Raw genomic sequence first — 20,238 nt, 5'->3', positions numbered from 1 at the left:
CTGATCCGGTATGGAATCATTTAATTTCCCTATATTCTTGAAATTCCTACAATCTAAAGATTGGCGTGCGCCGCAAGTAATCATAGTCCTAAGAGGATGCACTATCTACTCTAGACATCTCGGGGATTCTCATAGTTTAATACGGATTATCCTAAAAAGACTATTTCTTGACTGGTATAAATACACTCTTTTAGAGTTCATCTCTAGTAACTTAATTATCTGACACTTATTATTTTGTCTAGTCCCTGAATCTCAAATATTACTTACTACTTAATTGTCGGAGAACCTTTAACCGTCACCTTACTGGTCCTTAAGTTGTTTGTTGTTTTACAAGTAAGCAAGTTTGTGTATCTCCACCTTCTAAAAGGTGCGTGAAAACGATTACAACATATAGTAAAGTGTAAGGGAATAGGCCAATGATGTTAGATTTGATTAAAGCTTAATGAGGGATGACTCGTCGTTGGATTGACCTTCCAACAACTCCAACCCCCCGGATCTCTTCTAGCAAGTCCATCGGATCAAGTGATCCGAACTTTTGAAATTTGATCCAACGGTTAAAAATAAGAGCTTCATTTAATAGTTATAATAATTTTAGATGTTGAATCAAATTTTAAGGATTGGGATCACTTGATTCGGTAGTCTTGGTGGAAGAGATCCGGAGATGATCTCTTTCGCTCCAACCATACTCCTTCAAGCTGACGTGTCTCTCCCTGACAATTTCGCTTCTCACTCCAATTTTCTATTATTTATTACAAAATTAAAAGAAAACGGACACGGATACTATTCCCGCTTAATATACGTTATCTTCCCTCTACAATCATAGCAACACCCCCCTCCCCCCCGGCGTGGGGCCCGGGGGACCGAGTCAGTGACTCCTCTCATGCGACTCAATGTTTCTCAGCTCCTTCATCTTCCACTCCCACTCCCAACTCGGAATCCCCGCAATGCCGATTTTCACTTTCACTCACTAAGCCTTAACCCTAGGCTCTTCTCCTTCAAAGGCATCGTATCCAGTTGTCGTCCATTACAAGCCATTCTCAACACTCCCCTTGTCGCCACCGACGCCAAATCCGAACATGAACCCCTCACTGTACGCTAAATCTGCCAATCCCACGTGCCCGACCACGTGCTCTTCGTAATGGAAGAACTGGGGTTCGTCGCGCCGACGCCCGTATAGCGGCAGGCTCTGCCGACTATATTTTCCGGCTGCGATTACATACTCCACGTGCAGGTCAAAATTCGTAAACCCTTTGGTGCTGTAGGTGTGTTTTGTAGCCAAAGTTTGAATCTTGTTGTGTGATTTATGGTAATTAGACAGGTTCTGGGAAGACGCAGACGTACTTGTTTTTGATATTTTCCGCTGTGAACACTCGGAGATCGGTTGTTCAAGCTCTCGTTCTAGTCCCCACTGGGGAACTTGGGATGCAAGTTCGATTCTCTTGCACTAATTAAAAATGGCTACATTGCATTTGCACTTTGTATGGTGTAAATTATGCTTATTTTGCGTAAGTGAGTTCAAGATGATGAATTTATGCTTATTTTATGTGCAAGGTTACGAAGGTTGCTCGGATTGGCTGCGAAGCCTAAGGAAGGTGAATTTGAGCAGAAATTGTGTACTGTTATGGCGCTTTTAGATGGAGGAATGTTGACCAGGCACAAGAGATGGTTAAAAGTGTTGCAATTTAGTTTATATTGTTCATTTTGTTTTACATGTGTTCTATGATTTAGATTTCTGTAGTTGTATGATGTTACACAGAGATATTGTATTTGAATGATGTGGTTTAATCGGTGCATCAATGCTGTTTCAGGCGGAGCCCCCTACTATTGTGGTGGCAACTATTGGGAGTTTGTCCAAACGCTTGAGAAGCAAATGATTAAGCTTGAATCAATGCTAGTGCTGGTAATTGATGAGGTAATTTGGAATGCAATTTGGTGTTTAATTGGTCATTAGCTAGTTTTGTGTGGCAGATGAGACTTTTATGAGTAGAGTGATATATTGTCCAAAAGGTTAATCAAGTTTGCTTGAGAATAATGAACTAACGTCGTATATTCACTGTTTGGTTAGGTTGATTTCATGTTCAGTTCCAACAAAGTTGCTTCTCTTCGAAAACTTTTGACATCCTACTCTTCAATCAATACTCGACAGACTGTTTTTGCTAGGGCTTCCATCCCTCAACACAGAAGATTTTTACATGACTGTATATAGCAGAAATGAACCAAGGTTTGTTGATGTAGTTCTAGTTCCATGTCACCTTTATACGGGTTTCATACAATGCTCCCTAGTTTCATGTGTCATAATAGTATGTTTGTGTTTTACAGAATGATGCAATTCATGTCCATGTCAATCCAGTTCAGCCTATGCCATCATGTTTTTACAGCATACATTTGTTGTACGAAAATTCTTAATTATGCAACCGACTCCATCCTTCTCTCTGGTTTACCTGTCATTGAATCATGTATTCATGTTATACATCTGTTTTTTCGGTACTCTTTTCAACAATTGTCTTCAGTCACATTACATAAGAGATGTCTTTGTTCATAATGATCTGATTTCGAATATGTTAATTCTGTTAATACTCAGCAGATATGCCGTAAAAACAGAAGGAACGAAACCTTGTTGTCCTTATTATAGTCTGATGCACCAACAACAACAACAACAACAACAGCAAAGCCTTTTTTTCCACTAAGTGGGGTTGGCTATATGAATCCTAGAACGCTATTGCGCTCGGTTCTGTGTCATATCCTCCGTTAGATCTAAGTACTCTTAAGTCTTTTCTTAGAGTCTATTCCAAAGTTTTCCTAGGTCTTCCTCTACCCCTTTGGCCGTGAATCTTTGTCCCGTAGTCTCATCTTCTAACCGGAGTGTCAGTAGGCCTTCTTTTCATATGTCCATGATGAAATTGAGGTTTCACCATAAAACCAATTGACAATATGGAGAGTAACTCAATACCATATAAGCACATAGCAAACATTGTCCCTCACCAATGTGGAACAACTCTCAACAGTCCAAACCACTGTAACCAATTTTCTCTCATATTTCCTTCATTTTCGGCTACTCCTACAGTCTAAGGTACCGCAGTATGCAATTATTTTTGTTGGCGAACATGCTTTTATTACATATCCCTCTTTGTGATTTTGTTTTCATGCTGAAGTAATCATGTGGTATTGTCCTGCAGCTGGGCATAACTCTGATTTGAACTTAAGTATTACTCATAATTTTACTAATGGTTTACCCAGAAGGTAAACCTCTAATAAAGATGCCACACGAGTGCTAGATATCTAAAATTTTAAAGCTTATAATCTGTAATTGTTGATTTAATTATAAGTTTATATTTTGAATGATGTAGGTGGGCTATCCATTCTATTAAAATCATCTCTAAACGAGCCGGCCAAAGGGTCATACTCATCTCCAATGAAGGGCTGGGCCAAAAAATTTGGGATCCACCAGGCCATAAATCAACCAAATGGCTAACGAGCTGGAATAAGAAAGTCAGCAAGCCAGCCCAATTTTTGAAAGCCCAAATGTGTCTAACGGTAAGGCCATCTCCAACCGAAAGGGTTATGTTTAGCCTCTATCTAGATTATAGCTCTACAAGAAATTATTTTTTAATGAAGTGCCATGCCATATTTATATACCATCTCCAATCGAATGGGGTTATTTTTTAGCCCTCGCAATAATTTATTATTTTAAGTTTGTTGTTTTAATTTTTGGTTAATTAAATTAAACTAACATATTAAAATAAGGTTTCCGGACATATTTTGAATGTCACTTGTCACTAAATGAATAAGCATGCGAATTTCTTGTCTTTATATAATCTTAATAACTTTTCAGATAGGATTTTGAGCAACACGTGTCGCTAAAGTGAGTAACTCTTCATATTTATTATCTTTATGTAATCTTAATAATTTTTTGGATAGGATTTCCAATGTCACGTGTCGAGAAGTCATTGGTTATGCAAATTTTAGATAGGATTCTTATCTACGTGACACTGCTTATCTTTAATTTCCAATGTTAATAAATTGACTAGATATTAGGGTAGAATTCATACACATTCATCTTTGTCCTCTCCAATATCTCTTGTCATTGTCTAAAATTTGTTATTTCAATTCAAGTTTGCAATGAATTCCAACTTCGGGTCCTCTTCGCATTCCAACTGGGTCCTCATCCAATTTCGAATTGGAAGATAAATGGGCGGAGCGGAGACGAAAAGATGAAGAGCCCGATGAAGAAGACGAAGCATGGCGCAATACAACATTTATGGCATCAATAACTGGGGCCATGGCGTGTGAGGAAATTCAGGAACAATCTCAATGGGGTGCTCTGTTGTTGGTTGCTCTTACAAAACATGAAAAAGAGAGATCACGCATGAGACTCTGATGAACAACTATTTCAACTCAAACACGGTGTACCCATAAGAGGATATCAAACGTCGCTTTCGGATGAGATGTCATGTCTTCGAGTGTTTGTTTCATGATGTCCAACATGTCATCTATACTTTCAGCAGAAGATTGATAGAGCATACCGTTCTGGTTTCTCACCTCACCAAAAGGTTACTGTTGCACTCCGAATGCTGGCCTATGCCTCCCCAGCTGATGCGAGGGATGATACATATGGTACGTCTGAGTCTACATGTCTTGATAATCTTGCTCAATTTTGTCATGCAATTATTCAGATTTACAAAGAGAAGTGTCTTTGTGAAATTAATCAAGCAGATCTTGCTCGGTCAAAGTTGAAGAACATGGCTTTCTGTGCATGATATGGTCATTAAATTGCATGTATTGGCATTGGAAGAACTGTCCCACCAGATGGCAAGGAGGATTTAACGGAAGATTGAGAAAGCCAACTATTGTGTTAGAGGCGGTTGCCTCGTTTGACACATGGATCTAACATGCTTTCTTTGGAGTCCTAAGATCCCAAAATGACATTACAGTACTCAGGTGTTCACCCCTCTTTAATAACCTGACGAAGGGTAAATCACATCAAAGGGCATCAATACAATATGTGATATTACCTAGCAAATGACATCTACCCAAAGTGGGTGACACTTGTCCAAGCAATTGCAAACCCTGTGGATGATACCGAAAAATGGTTTACCTTACAACAAGGGGCATACCGGAAAGATGTTGAGAGATCTTTCGATATTCTACAAGCACAGTTGAAAATCATTAAGGAATCGACAAAAGGGTGGAGTCAAGATAAATTGAACTTCATCATGATGTTGCATATTATATTACACAACATGATTGTGGAGGATGAGTGAGATGACTATATTGATGAAGAATCTGATAACGACCAAGATGATCCAAATAGGACAAGGATGGCTCATGCAAGAATATATGATGGGCCTAATTTGCCTTTGTATGCAAGAACTGCTAACATATTTTTAAATGAATACATGAGGCATCATAGGATCATACGTTCGCGTATCACAAACAAGTACTTACAACAGGATCTTGTTGCACATCTTTGGGCAAAAAGAACAATGGAGTAGGCGTAATAAACCAAATGTTGTTTAAGTTTCAATAACTCCCCAAGTAGTACTTAACTATTAAAGACTACAATTGAAACTTAAATATTGTTTAAGTTTAATGCAAGCATTTCCTTGCATTAAATAAAAGTCAAAACATCACCTTTCATCCACTAGCTTTTCTAGGTAAATGCTCCCAAAGTAAAAAAGCGAGCGTACTCTTGCTTTTCTTTTATAGCACTCCACATGGTCTACATCTTTCAATGTAGCCCACTGAAATGTGATCTCTCCACATGCTTTTCTTTTATAGCACTCTACATGGTCTACATCTTCAAACAACATGCTTGTTGATGTGAAAGGAAAACATTTTGTGAAAGTTTTTCATTACTTGTTAAAATGCTGATAGAAATTACTAACACAAAAAAATCTAGTACTTTGTTTCATGTTGTTTAATTTTCAATGTAAAGACTACAACAACTTAAATTTAAATACTACAACAAATGGTTATAATAATGATCTTCATCCGCCATTGTAGGAGTATAGTCGGATGTTGTAAACAACTCCTGCCGGGCCATAATTTTTTTTTTCCTATCAAAATATGCCTTACTCATTGGAGTATAATTCATACAGTCCATTTCCATGTTCTTATCATCCATCTCTTCTTGTATTTGTCAAAGGCGTTTTGCTCCGCCATTAATCGCATTGAGGAGACCATTTCCTCTCGAAAGGCTAACTCTTCTTTTTCCTTGCCATTTTCCTTCAATTTTCTAGTCTTGTTTCATCTCATAGCCTTAGGTATGGAAGATTGACCTGGAGACAGATTTTCTAGCCTTGTTTCTTCAATGATAGGAGATACTTATTCGTCCCCAACTGTATTTGATGAAACATTTCCGAACACTGGCGCATGACCAAATCTTTCTTGAGGTGGATTTTGAAATAACACCCACTTTTTACAAATTTTCCGACAACCTTGATGCGTAAAGGGTTCTTTCATGTCATTCATATACAATTACTCAGCTTGGCATTCTTAGAAAATATAATTATAAAAATTAATTTATGAAATTAAATATTTAAAAGAACTTGTGACAACACTTACTTCTTCGTATAGATTGGCTCTGCTTTAATGTCTCATTTCGGCCGTTATCACGTCTTGATGCCTTTTATTCAACCTTGAACGAAGATGTTTTTTCCATCTTGAAGAACAACTATCATAGTTTCTGGGGTTCAGTGGAGTGGTGCCTTCGTAGAACTCATAGTACTTTTTGGACGTACGAGTCCAAATACCTTCACTTGTTTGAGAAATACCATTGACACTATCTTCCGAAATCCATCTATAAGCCTTGCAAAGAGCTTCCATCTTCTTTTTTTTCGGATCCAAGCCTTTCTTTTGGGTGAAGATGTGGTCATTTGAAAATTCTTGAAAAAATTAAAGGAAAGATTATTGGAGAGGTAAGAGAATAGAATGTGAAGAATTGAAATAAAATGAGGTAAGATAGTATGGAGCGGTGAAAAGGATGAGAGAAATGGTGTAGAAATGGCTTAGGTATTTATAGGAAAAAGAATTAGAATTTTAATTTTAATTTTATAAATTTCGTCTAAAAAATTCAAATTCCAACAGCTACATAACGTCAGCTAGTCGTTTCTAGCTGGTGTTAAGATGCCATCATGTTAGGCCATCTCCAATTGAGTTGGCCAAAGGGTCATAGGCCAAAATATAATCCGTTTTGATACAAAACCCATCTCCATAGAAGGCTGGGCCAAAAAATTTTGGAACCCACTGGGCCAAAAATGGTTAGTGGGCTGGCCAAAGAAAGCCAGCCCGATTTCTGAAGGGCCAAATGTGTCCAATGGTAACATAACGTCATCCTAACGCCAGGTGACAATAGCTAGCTGACGTCATGTAGCCATTAGAATTTGAAATTTTTTTTAGACATTTTTTTAGACAAAATTAAAAATATATATATATATTTAAAAAATATATATATATATATATATATTTTTTTTCTATAAATACCTAAGCCATTTCTACACAATTTCTCACATCATTTTATTTCAATTCTTCACATCATATTCTTTCACCTCTTATAATAATCTTTCCTTTAAGAGTAACTGCTGATTTGCCCTTGAAATATCACTTAACTTTCGATTTCCCTCTTGAACTTTTTAATTTGAAAATTAAGGACTTAAACTAATTTTTTTGGCCGATTTCCCCCTTACTGTTAGTTTTTCATAGATTTCATCTAAATTAATGTTAACTCTTATCACGTGCACACCACATGATTTTCCTTTGAGGACCAAAGCATCACTTCACTAGCCCTTCAGACACAAAAACTATAGAATCACACATATTTGCATATGTTTACATTTTCGAAATTTAAGGTTTTCAATTATTTTAAAGAATGAAGTGTCTGAACTACCCTTACATGTTGTGCACCATTTAATAGAAATTTGGATGGAATGAATGAAAAATTAACAGTCCATAATTTTTGTAATTACATTTTCTAGGGACGCCAAGCGGAGCAATTGTAAATGGATGACATGAAAAAACCCTTTACTCATCAAGGTTGTTAGGAAATTTGTGAAGGGTGGGTATTATTTCAAGATCCACCTCAAGAAAGATTTGGACCTACGCCGGTGTTCGGAAATGTGTCCTCAAATACAGTTGGGGATGAAGAAGTTTCTCCTATCATTGAAAAAAACCAAAGCTAGAAAATCCGTATCCAAGTCAATCTTCCATACCTAAGGCTATGGGACGAAACAAGGCTAAAAAATTGAAAAAAAAGTTCAAGGAAAATGAGGAGTTAACTTTTCGAGAGGAAGTGGCCTCCTCATTATGATTAATAACGGAGCAAAATGCCATTACCGGAAGAAATGAAGGGCATACACGAAGAACGGGCAAAACAAATATAAGAAGAAATAGACGATAGGAACATGGAAATGGATAGTATGAATTATACTCCAATGAGTAAGGCATATTTTGATAGGAAAAAGAGGAGAATTATGGCCCGACGGGAGTTGTTTACAACATCCGACTATACTCCTACAATGGCGGATGAAGATCATTATTATAATTAGTTGTTGTAGTCTTTAATATTCAAGTTGTAGTCTTTAAATTTAAGTTGTAGTTTTAATAGTTAAATTGTTCTCTTTAATATTTAAGTTGTTATAGTCTTTAAATTTAAACTTAAACAAGTAATGAAATTTAAACAAAATGAAACAAAATACAATATTTTTCTGTATTAGTAATTTCTATCACCATTTTAACAAGTAGAGGAAAACTTTCACAAAATGTTTTCCTTTCACAACAACAAGCATGTTGTTTGGAGATGCAGACCATGCGGCGTGCTACAAAAGAAAAGCAAGAGTAGGCTCGCTTTTTTTACTTTGGAAACATTTATCTAAAGAAGCTAGTGGATGAAATGTGATGTCTTGCCTTTTATTTAACGCAAGAAAATGCTTGCATTAAATTTAAACAACATTAAGTTTCAGTTGTAGTCTTTAATATTTAAGTAGTACTTGGGGGAGTTATTGAAACTTAAACAACATTTAACAAGTGACAACACAATCTCCACCTTAGTAATACTTGGGGGAGTTATTAAAACTTAAACAACATTTGGTTTATTACGCCTACTCCATTGTTTTTTTTTTTTAACCCAAAGATGTGCAACAAGATCCTGTTGGAGGTACTTGTTTGTGGTACGCAAACGTATCATCCTATAATGCCTCATGTATTCATTTAAAGATATGTTACTAGTTCTTGCATCCAGAGGCAAATTAGGCCCATCATATATTATCGCATGAGCCCTCCTTGACCTATTTGGATCATCTTGGTCGTTATCAGACTCTCCATTAATATAGTCATCTCGCTCATCCTTCACAACCATGTTGTATAAAATGATGCACGCCATCATGATGGAGTTCAATTTATCTTGACTCCACCCTCATGCCAGTTTCTTAATGATTTTTCACCATGCTTGTAGAATACCGAAAACTCTCCCAACATCTTTCTAGTATGCCTCTTGGTGTAAGGTAAACCACCTTTAGGCGTCATCCACAAGGTTTTCAATTGCTTGGACAAGTGTCGCCCACTTTGGGTAGATGTCATTTGCTAGGTAATACTCCATATTGTACTAACGCCCGTTGAGATGATTTACCCTCCGTTAGGTTATTAAAGATGGGTTAACGCCTGAGTACTGTAATGTTTGGGATCCTGGGACTCCAAAGAAATCATGCTAGATTCATGTGTCAAACGAGGTAACTGCCTCTAACACAATAGTTAGCTTTCTCGATCTTCTGCTAAATCCTCATTGCCATCCGATATGACAGTTCTTCCACTACTACTGCATGCAATCTAATGACCCTATCATGTCCGGAAAGTCACATTTTTCAGCTTTGGAAAGGAGCGAAGCAAGATCTGCTTGATTTAGTTCACAAAGGTACTTATCTTTTTAAATTTGGACAAATTATGTGACAAAATTGAGCAAGATTTTCAAGGCATGTAGACTCAAACATACCATATGTATCATCCATCGCATCAGCTGAAGAGGCATAGGTCAATATTCGAAGTGCAACAGTAACCTTTTTGTGAGGTGAGAAACCAGAGTAGCTTGCTCTATCAATCTTCTGCTGAAAGTATGGATTGACATGTTGGACATCATGAAGCAAACACTCGAAGACATGACACCTCATTCAGAAGCGACGTCTGAAATCCTCTTCTGGGTACACCATGTTGGAGTTGAAATAGTTATTCATCAGAGTCTTATACGTATCTCTCTTTTTCGTGGCTTTTAAGAGCAACCAACAACAGAGCCACCCAATTGAGATTGTTCTTGAGTTTCCTCACACGCCATGGCCCCATCCAGAGCTGCCATAAATGTTGAATTGTGCCATGCTTTGTCTTCTTCATTGGACTCCTCATCTTCTCACCTTCGCTTCGTCCATTTATCTTTCAATTTGGAATTGGATGAGGACCCCTAATTGGAATTTGTTGCAAACTTGAATTGAAATAACAAATTTTAGTCAAACAAGAGATATTGGAGAGGGTAAAGATGAAGGTACGAATTCTACCCCAATATCTAGCCAATTTATTAACATTAGAAGCTGAAGATAAGAAGTGTCACGTAGATAAGAATCATACCTAAATTTTGCATAACCAATTACATCTCGACACGTGGCAGTCGAAATCCTATCTGAAAAATTATTAAGATTACATAAAGATAAGAAATATGAAGAGTTACTCACTTTAGCGACACGTGTTATTCGAAATCATATCCGAAAAATTATTGAGATTATATAAAGATAAGAAATTTAGAGGCTTATTCATTTATGGACAAGTGGCACTCAAAATATATCCAGAAACCTCATTTTAATATGGTAATTTAATTCAATTAAGCAATAAATGAAAGAACAAACTTAAAATAATACATTATTGAGGGGCCTGACACTATTCATTAAAAAAAAAAAAAAATTCTTGTAGGGCTATAATCTGGACTGGGGCTAAACATATTTCTTTCGGTTGGAGATGACCTACTATATATTTCTTATCTATTTGGTTAGTCATAGAAGGCTGGAAATGCTCCATCAACAACACTATTAATTGATTTCTTGAAGGCTTCGTATGAGGGATATTCAGACATCCTCCTTTTGGAAGAAGACATGAATTTCAATTAACGAGCTGCTTCTCTATCTGTAAGTTATATGCTTTTCCCTTCTGGTTTAACTTAGTAAATCATGTTCACTTCCTCGAAAGTAATATCTATACTATTATGAAGAGAACCCTCATTGTCAGCTTTTTGCCCAATTTTTTCCTATTTTGCCCTTACTTTTGATACACAATACTTACATAACTTACATAATGAAGGCAAAATAGTAATTTTGTATCTTTTGAAAAAATGACAATCATATCCTTATTTTTCCTACTTTTGATACACAATATTTACACAAGGACGAGAAAACAGTAATTATGTAATATTAAGATAAAATATGCACTTATTAATAGAAATTGTCCCACCATCATTTTTCCACTCTTTTTAAAATTTTAAAAACTAATCACACTCCTTAATAAAAAAAAAAACAAAATGAAATTGTTCACACATAGTGTGTGCTCATCGGCTAGTTAGTTCTAACGGAAATGCTCAACAGGAATGAATTTTCTGTTTTCAATATTCCGAAGTACCTCTTGAAAACATCCAAATTTTCCAATTCTACGGCAAAATATGCTTGGTCTTTGGTATGCCATTTTCGCGTTGATATCTTCTGATGTATCTATATTCTATTTACTTACTTTTAGGAAGTCAGACAAGGTGGAAGTTATCTCCTTGTATCAACGGATATAGCAGCCAGAAGGGTTGACCTGCCAGACACTACTCATATATACAACTTCGATCTGCCAAGAACTGTCGTTGATCATCTTCATCGAGCTGGAAGAACAGGTAGGAAACCGTTTTCAGACAAGAAATGCTCTGTTACCAACATTATAATGTCCGAGGAGCGGTTTGCTTTGCAAAAATATGAAAACGAGTTGATGTTGAACTGTGAAGAGCTAATTGTATAGAGTCAGTGGAAGTCTCAATCTGTAGCTCTAGGGAGTGGATTATGTATCCCCTTCCTCATAGAACAATTCCGGTAGATTAACCACAAAGCAATCACAAATGCTTCATAGCATAAGCGCATATGCAGATGCTCGATCACTCCTTTCTCTAAACCTTCAGGTTTCATGAGTATATAAATCTTTGCACCCTCGATTTTCAATACACATTGTCTTAACTTTTTGACGGACAAGATTGTCCTCTAAAACAAAGATATCGCTAATTGCATGTCGTTTGCTGTACATGTATACAATTCGAGTGAATCATAAATCGTTCTCAGAAATGGATTCACAGAATTTGCCTGCAAGGTAGTCGTTACTTGATTTGGTTATTTTAGGGGAAATGATATGGCATGGTTGCTTATAGCTACTTGATGTTTGCAAAATAACAAAGGTTTGTACACATCCGGATCATAAGAGTGTCTTGCTCTACTGACATGAGTATATATGGTGATTCCTATTGCATTTTCTCTTTTACTTCCATCCTGGTATACCCAAAAACTAGAAGGATGGAGGGGTGTTTTAGATCACAAGTCCGTCGACGATGGTCGAATTTTTCAATACGATGGTTATACCAGAGCGGATGTAGAACCCTTCCGATGATCTGTCAGCTTCCTGCACGCCCTGCAAATCCATGCATAAAAGTTGAGAACAATTAGACTAACGCGCGTGGATGATTTACAGCCGTTAATTGTTAAAGGTTACTATTCACAGAGACGGAGGGCACGTCGTACCTCCGAGTTTGCAATAACAACGTTCTTCCCGATCCTTGCGTTCTTGTCGATGATGCAGTCTCTGCACATGACATCAAGAGCCATGATAAGCAAATAATTTTGTTGAAAACTGTAAAATTCATAAAAGATAGGGAGGTTTAAGCAGGTTGTACTTGATTTTCGTATTCTCTCCAATTCCGACGGGAACTCTTCCTTCAGCTAACAGTGTCACTCTCTCAGAATCGGTTTCGTAGTAATCAGCACCGAGCATTACTGTATCCTGCGTGCATTTTGACAATTCTTTCGCGTGGAATTTTAACAGATTGAGATTAACATTCCGTGGAATTTTATGGGACTAACCTTTAAGTGAACGTTCGAGTTTATTCGCGATCTGATACCGACTACGCTGTGCTCTATGAAGCTGTCAGTTAAGAAACTTCCGTGCGATATGATGGAGTCAACAATCTGCACAAAAAGGAGGCAGATTAATGTTTTATATATGTTGGCGTTTCACTAATTTTGCTGGGAGCTTCAAGTGCATATCAAAGACAGAGCTGACAACCTTGCTGTTGTCAATCTTCGATGGAGGCAAGTTTCTTCTTGAAGTATACATTGGCTTTGCTGCATTGTAGAAGCTAAACTTATTTGGCTGAAAGGTATGGAAAAGAAGGGTGCGTCAGATTCTATCTGTTACAGCAGAAGCTGCTTCTGCTACCATAGAAACAACCACCATTCGGAGGATCAGCTTTGCTTACATGCTCAGTGAGGGCAAGGTTGGCCTCGAAGAAGGATCGGATGGTTCCAATGTCTTCCCAGTAATCATTGAAGAGATAAGCCTGCACAGCGTTTTTACAATGAACCCTCCAGGCAGAGCCAAAATACAAAGTGATAAGCAAAGGTAATTGAGTTCAAGTTAACATATAATACTCCCAGACAGAGATTTGATATCGACCTTTACGAAGAATTCTTTAGCTGAGGCAGGGATTATCTCTGATCCAAAGTCATTTGCAGTTGGAAAACGCCATCTGACTCAAATAGTTAGTGTAGTTTTCTCAAATTTCTTTTACACAGTGTACGTGTTTGTGCGTTTGTGATTTATAAATTTTAATTCACAATGCGACTGGCACCTTAAGAGATTCAGAAGTATCTCCTTCTTGAAGACATACACTCCCATGGAAGCAACGTATGGTTTCTTCAGAGCTTCCTCCACCGAAAGTCCCAAAACGGTCGTATCTATTGCCTGCAGATTGATGTTTGTACCAAATCCAGCATACAGTTATTCATATTCCAATGTCAATTCAGATTATTGTAGCTTACGCATGAGTATTACCATTGCCTTCAGGTCGTTTCCCTTAGGCTTTTCGCTGAATGATAGGACCCTTCCCTTCTTGTCTATCTTCATCAGACCGAAATCTGAGGCTCGGCTATCAGCAAAAGAGAGGAAAGTCTCAAAAGGTTGATGGTCAATTGCTATAACAGAAACTGGAGTTGAAAAGAAATGTGTTGTGCAAGCTTTACCTGTCATCCATCGGTAAACAAGAAATGGTAATATCTGCGCCGCTCTGCCTGTGATTCTGCAGTTTAATTGAGAGGTAAAGTTTGATGTATTTGAGAATTGAGCTTTCGAATGTTTTCAGTTGAAGCAAAACTAATTGTTCCGCCTTACTTGAACGTAATCCAAGTAGTCCATTCGATACAAATGATCTCCGGATAGAATCAGCACATCCTCAATGTCCTTGCTTCTTGCATCCTGCAGCATGGAAACCCATGGTGAAGTTTATAACGCCTCCCAAATTTAGGTCATCTGACTCGAATTTTATACAAGATATGAAACATAACATCGACAGGAAAGGGAGAAAGACAGTAACTTCCACTCTTTAATTCTTAATTTAATGCTTAGTCCTTAATGGCTCTTGCTCTTTAATATAACCCATAGTTCTCCATATGTTCCCTCAGGAACGATTGAAGATCTTGATCTTAACTGATTCCGTTTTCTAAAGAAAAATGGCCATCTAGCATTGTTTCCTAATCCTACAAGCTTTCGGGTTTGTCAACGGTTCCCTGGCAAAGACAAGTTAATGAAAGGAAATTCTCTGGGAAACGTACTAAGTAGGGTACAGCTATTGTATCCCTCACGGTCCCCGACAAAAACGGAAAGCTGGCTGACACTGTCTTAGGGTTCGATTCGGTTAAGGATTACATGAACAGTTCCTCTCCCTTTGGTGACATTGTTGGACGGGTTGCTAGCAGGATACGCGGCGCTGCATTTCCCCTCTGAATGGAACTCATTACAATCTAGTTCCTAACGACGGTAACAACAGGATTCATGGTGGGCCAAGAGGATTCATTCTTGTGATTTGGAAGGCAAAAAGATATGAACCAGAGAGCGCTAACCCTAGCATCCAATTCTCATATCACTGCCCTGATGGCGAAGGCGGATTTCTAGGTGATCTTCTTGTTAGTGTGATGAACAAACTCATTCGAAACAACCAAATGATTGTAACAATGAAAGCCACAGCTCTAAACAAGCCTACTTCAGTGAATCTAGCCCAACATGCTTTCTGGAACCTAGGTGGTCACAGCAGCAACATTTTCACCATTATGTACAGATTTTCAGATCCCATTTTACACCGGTGGATAGCCAGTTTATACCTACTGGTAAAATTGTGTCGGTGAACGAAACACCCTTGATTTCACCTCACCTCACAGCATCAGAAGCAGTATCAAGAATCTCCCTAACGGTTATGATATCAACTATGTGCTGGATGGTTTGAAGGATGACAAAAAGGAATCCGGAAGGGTGTTGGAGCTGGGGACAGATGCTCCAAGCATGCAGTTCTACACCGGTAACAACTTGAAGGGTGTGAAGGGAAAATGTGGATGCGTTTATAACCTACACACAGGACTATGTTTGGAGACTGTAGGCTTCCCTACCGCGGTAAATCATAGAAATTTCCCTTCACAAATTGTGACCAAATGGGAAAGCCTTACTATGCTGTTCAAGTTTACTACTTCTCCACAGCTTAGTTTTACATGGAATTTTCTGTTTTTGATGTGTATTAGCTTTTTCTTGAAGCTCAAGAAACAAAGAACCATTTTGAATTTTTTTTTTCTGTTTACTAAATTGTTGTTTGTGAGTACCTCGAAAAGCCAATGGAACTGTCTGACGGCATCTGCAGTACCCTGGAACCACCTCTGCCCTGCCTCGCCGGGAGTTTGAGTAGCTGCTAGAACCTGGCATAGAGCGAAAGAACGATAGGTGATCTTGCAGAACATACATTGTCATAAATATAAATTCTAAATGCAGGCAGGCTAATCTTTACAGAGTTTGCGTAACATTTTGTACTTGATATACTTGGTGCTGATTAAGTCGGGATTAATTATGTTAATCGAAATGTACCTCTACATATCCGTCGCCAAAGGAGGTGCTGCCGCCAAAGTTGTAAGCTCTGGAAATGTGTCTGTTGAGTGATGTTGAGTTGAACTGAGTGAGGATATAAACTTTGTTGATTCCACTGTTGATGCAGTTACTCATTGGCACATCAATCAGCCTGTATGCTCCTCCTATTGGAACCTAAAATGAAGAAGAACAAATGTAGAACAAGTAAAGGCAGCATCCTCAACACCTTAGCGCGGGTTTAGTAACCATTTCGTTTTTTTTTTTTTTTTTTTTTTTTTTCAGAAATAAAATTTGTCATACACTGTTATGCTAGCAGTAACGCGTTAAACATATGTTCATTGGTTGGACTTACAAAGTCACATTTACTAGATATTGTTTAAAACGCAATGCGCACAAATTAGAGTTGAGTGCATTACATCTGCTATTTGGATTAATATTGTATCGATATTATCTCAATGTATTGATAATATATGGATATGTATATTTTGTTACTACAATAATATCGACCATTATAAATGACACATTAATTGTGTATTATTTAAAGAATGGACGCATGTTTCATAGTCGGATGGAGTAAAGCTTGAAGTTTTGTAACCAGGAAGAGACTTACAGCAGGTTTTGCACGCCTCTTGGTGAGTGGGAAAAGCCGAGTACCAGCTCCGCCTCCCAGTATGATTGCAACGACCGTCCGTGGATTCCTCTTGTCAATATCGATGTCCCCCAACTGTTATATCCACCCAAAGCCCGTATATTAACTCCACATCATATGCAATGTTAATTGGGCAAGTATTAACATATCATAGGCTTCTTATCAAGCCTAATTTGACAAGGTGTAAATTTTCGATTAATAATGCTAACTTTATCGTCACGTAATATTAAAGTCTAGTGATATTATTCTTAACTAGTGATTGAGTTATCTTTGAATATTAAGGATAATGAGTTTGATACCAATTTATTTCCCCACTCCATAAAAAAAAATCTCAAGCCATTGTATAAATTTTTGGTTGTACCAAACAAAATATTATTACTCATTTGTACAAAATTTCAATACCATATTATGTGAAATGTCACATCCCGGCCCGGGCCCCCACCACAATCTGGGCTCGACTCCACCGTAGCACGATATTGTCCGCTTTGGGCCCCTACCACGCCCGTACGGTTTTGTTTCTGAGAACTCACACAACTCGCTTAACTTCAGAGTTCTGATGGAACCCGAAGCTAGTAAGCTCCCAAAAGGCCTCGTGCTAGGTAGAGATGAGAATATACATATAAGGCTTACAGGATCCACTTCCCTGAACGATGTGGGATGTTACATGAAATGTGATTACTAAATTAACATTTATTGAAATAAATGATTTATTGACATGACATGTATGTATTATTTGTCATATAAAAAAATGTGGTTTGACTTGCATTATTTCTTTCGTTATTACTAAAATAAAAAATACAGTAGTTTTGGCACTCATCTTTTAGCCATATGTACTCGTAACGGATTTTTTGTAAGTTTTTATATGCTTGCAGAAGGCAGTAGGAGGCTAAAGAAAACAAGTGTTAAAATCACTAACCAAGAAAAAACGTGAACATTGAATAATGCCAAGCAATCTAAAGCCCAAGTAAACTTCAGAATTCAAGTGACGATTTTGTGGAGAGAAAATCTCATCAAGATACAGCAAATCATGCATAAAATCAAATTTATGATTGGGAAGTAGCAAATTAATCAGTAAGTAATGCTTATTTACGTGGCGAGTTTAAGAGCTCACTTTGGCCTCGCCAACTATATCAGCAGCAATCGACATGCAAACATGCTTCCCAACCCTACTAGTCTTACCACCTCCAAGTTGAAGCTGAGGCAGGTTCAGTTTCTTCCCCATCATCTCTCCACTACAAAACTTCACAAGCCTCTTGTTCCTACCCGGCGCTCCCGCCGCACTGTGCCATTGGCTGGCGGCGGAGAGCGAAATCCGGCAATGATCCGCTGACACAGCCATTTTTTGCCCTTGGATGTAAATTCCAGGAAGGAGAAGGAAGCAATAGAGCTTGAATATTTCTACATGGTATGCTTGTTAGCTGTTGGAGGATTAGGCCACGTTATCCGGACTCAATAGCATCCACCAGTTACATATTGTGTTTGTCTTCTAGTCACGAAGAAAAACTCGTAATTGCAGATTAGTCCCTCGTGACTTCTTTGAATTTATCAATCCGAGAAGAATATGCTTATGAGGGGCAGCCCTCGACACGAGATTTTTGTGCATGCATGCACTATATTGATAGAAAAACAAAACAAAAATTAAGTGTGTTCAAATCGCTGTCATTGAAAAAGATGTTTTAAATTTGATCTCTCTCACCTTATTGAAGTATTAATGATAATTTTCTAATTAAAGTCAATTTGAAACGAAAAGAGTTATTTATAAAAGTTATTTGGGCTTGGCTTCAATTATTTGGATGTTTTACCATTAAATTTGATTTCAAAAATTACTAAATTTTTTTATTTTCAATCGTAACAGTTCATGATTGTTTAATCAAGATCGCTTGAACTTAACTACCAAAATAGTACTAGTGGGAAAAGAAAAATGGAAAAAAGTATTAGAACGTTATGGTTTGGAAGGAATTTAATGATCGAGAGGATGAAAGATATGTGTCAAAGCCTAAGAAATTCCCTCCTTTCTGACATCAAATTCAATTCTCATTCACAAGTAGACTTTTCTGGAACCAAAAATCTTATGAGGAAGATGAAATTGAAACGAAAATTATCTCAAGCTCGAAACTAAATTGGGATGACCGAATGAATTGATCCAAATTGCATATAAAGCAACCAAAACGATAGAGATCCAAACAAAAACACAGAGAATGAATAGGCAGACGAAAGAGATCTAACCAAAAAACTGAACAAACGGCAACTGAGCTTAACCATCAAAGTCGTTGTTCAAAACAGTGGGGGGCAATTTTGTGATTATACTACCTCCACGTGTATACTTGTTTTCCTTTTCCTAGGGATCCTAGGGATACCGTGATTGTGACCGTTCATCTTACATCATGCGATCAATTTTTGTTAGATATTATTGATAGTTAATTTTAAATTTGAAAATGATTTCTAACCGCACAAAATACGATAAATGGTCACGATCACGAGATCCCTAGGAAAAGGATCGGATCATTTTCCATTCTCTCTGTCTAATATATTATAAATATTGTCTCTCAACAAAATAGAAAGTGACTCTACATGTAATTTCTCTCTTCCACTAGATATGCTAGTCACAAAATAGAATTTTATTGGCCAAATTTTTTTTCATGATCCTTGCGATGATACCCTACTTTTAAATAAATCTATGTGGTGAAAAAGCTATTCATTGTAATCTTGTGGTGAAATTCGTTATCAATCATAGTCCAAGTTGGATTTTTGCTTCATTCAATAGTCAGTTGTAGGGGCAAAATTGTTATTTTCGTTTTATTGATGTTATCAACCAATCATAAAGTGCCATATGGACATAATTTTTTTTTTCAAACTTTTAGAACTACAATAAAAGAGTAAATAAACAATAAAATTACAAGATTCATACTATCAGACTTTCTCATTTCAAGAGAGCCAAAAGTCCAAATCAAGATTTAAAAAATCACAAAGTATCTCGTCGCTTTTAGGTTAGAATATAAGTTATTATGCAAACGTTGAATACAATTTCATTTTAAGAAGAACAGTGGTGGACGGGATGGCTAGGGTTATGTGAGAAAGATGGGGGAAGGTGGTGGGTGGTTGCTGTGGCACAAGGGTAGGGATTGGGGTCCCTTTTTTTTTCCTTCTATTTTTGTTGATTATAAAAAAGTTGCATTACCAAAACAAATGGAATGACCTTTTTACCCCTACATGCGGATGAGATTTTGACAGAAATTTCAATTTGGACTACGATTAATAACGAACTTCACCACAGGGTCAACACTTTTTTCACCACATGGGTCGATTTAAAAATAGCATCTCTAAAATCCTTTTTGTAAGGATTTTAGAGATCATCTTATCAGTCATATTGTGATTAAAAATTATTTTAAATTTTTTATTTAAAATTGAATACAAACAATACT

The 20,238-nt window shown here is 37.2% G+C and overlaps 1 protein-coding gene and 2 pseudogenes across 1 annotated transcript; 2 read left to right on the top strand and 1 right to left on the bottom strand.

Moving 5' to 3' along the window:
• Window positions 1-880: 880 nt before the first annotated feature.
• On the top strand, window positions 881-12,021 carry LOC137736639 (DEAD-box ATP-dependent RNA helicase 58, chloroplastic-like; annotated as a pseudogene).
• Window positions 12,022-12,347: 326 nt separating this feature from the next.
• LOC137737197 (glucose-1-phosphate adenylyltransferase large subunit 3, chloroplastic/amyloplastic-like) lies at window positions 12,348-18,222 on the bottom strand. The gene is made up of 15 exons (XM_068476603.1): window positions 17,928-18,222; window positions 16,778-16,891; window positions 16,168-16,341; window positions 15,909-16,001; window positions 14,434-14,517; window positions 14,286-14,341; window positions 14,098-14,191; window positions 13,895-14,007; window positions 13,720-13,792; window positions 13,523-13,603; window positions 13,330-13,416; window positions 13,128-13,232; window positions 12,941-13,047; window positions 12,789-12,849; window positions 12,348-12,678 (listed from the first exon to the last, which is right to left on the bottom strand). Exons 1-15 carry the CDS (start codon window positions 18,153-18,155, stop codon window positions 12,577-12,579), a joined length of 1,572 nt encoding a protein of 523 aa, XP_068332704.1. The 5' UTR covers window positions 18,156-18,222; the 3' UTR covers window positions 12,348-12,576.
• On the top strand, window positions 14,535-15,888 carry LOC137737264 (uncharacterized; annotated as a pseudogene).
• Window positions 18,223-20,238: the final 2,016 nt, after the last annotated feature.

The sequence above is a fragment of the Pyrus communis genome, chromosome 6 (genome assembly GCF_963583255.1).
Source record: "Pyrus communis chromosome 6, drPyrComm1.1, whole genome shotgun sequence".
Taxonomy (NCBI): Eukaryota; Viridiplantae; Streptophyta; class Magnoliopsida; order Rosales; family Rosaceae; genus Pyrus; species Pyrus communis.
Note: the sequence above shows the minus strand (reverse complement) of the source record. Positions and strands in the feature narration are given on the sequence as shown.

Coding starts and splice junctions, on each gene's coding strand:
- LOC137737197 (XM_068476603.1), bottom strand. CDS start 18,155: ATGGCTGTGTCAGCGGATCATTGCCGGATTTCGCTCTCCGCCGCCAGC. Junction 14,192..14,285: donor TGTTTACCGATGGATGACAG/GTAAAGCTTGCA, acceptor TTTTGCTGATAG/CCGAGCCTCAGATTTCGGTC. Junction 13,793..13,894: donor ATACTTCTGAATCTCTTAAG/GTGCCAGTCGCA, acceptor TATTTGAGTCAG/ATGGCGTTTTCCAACTGCAA.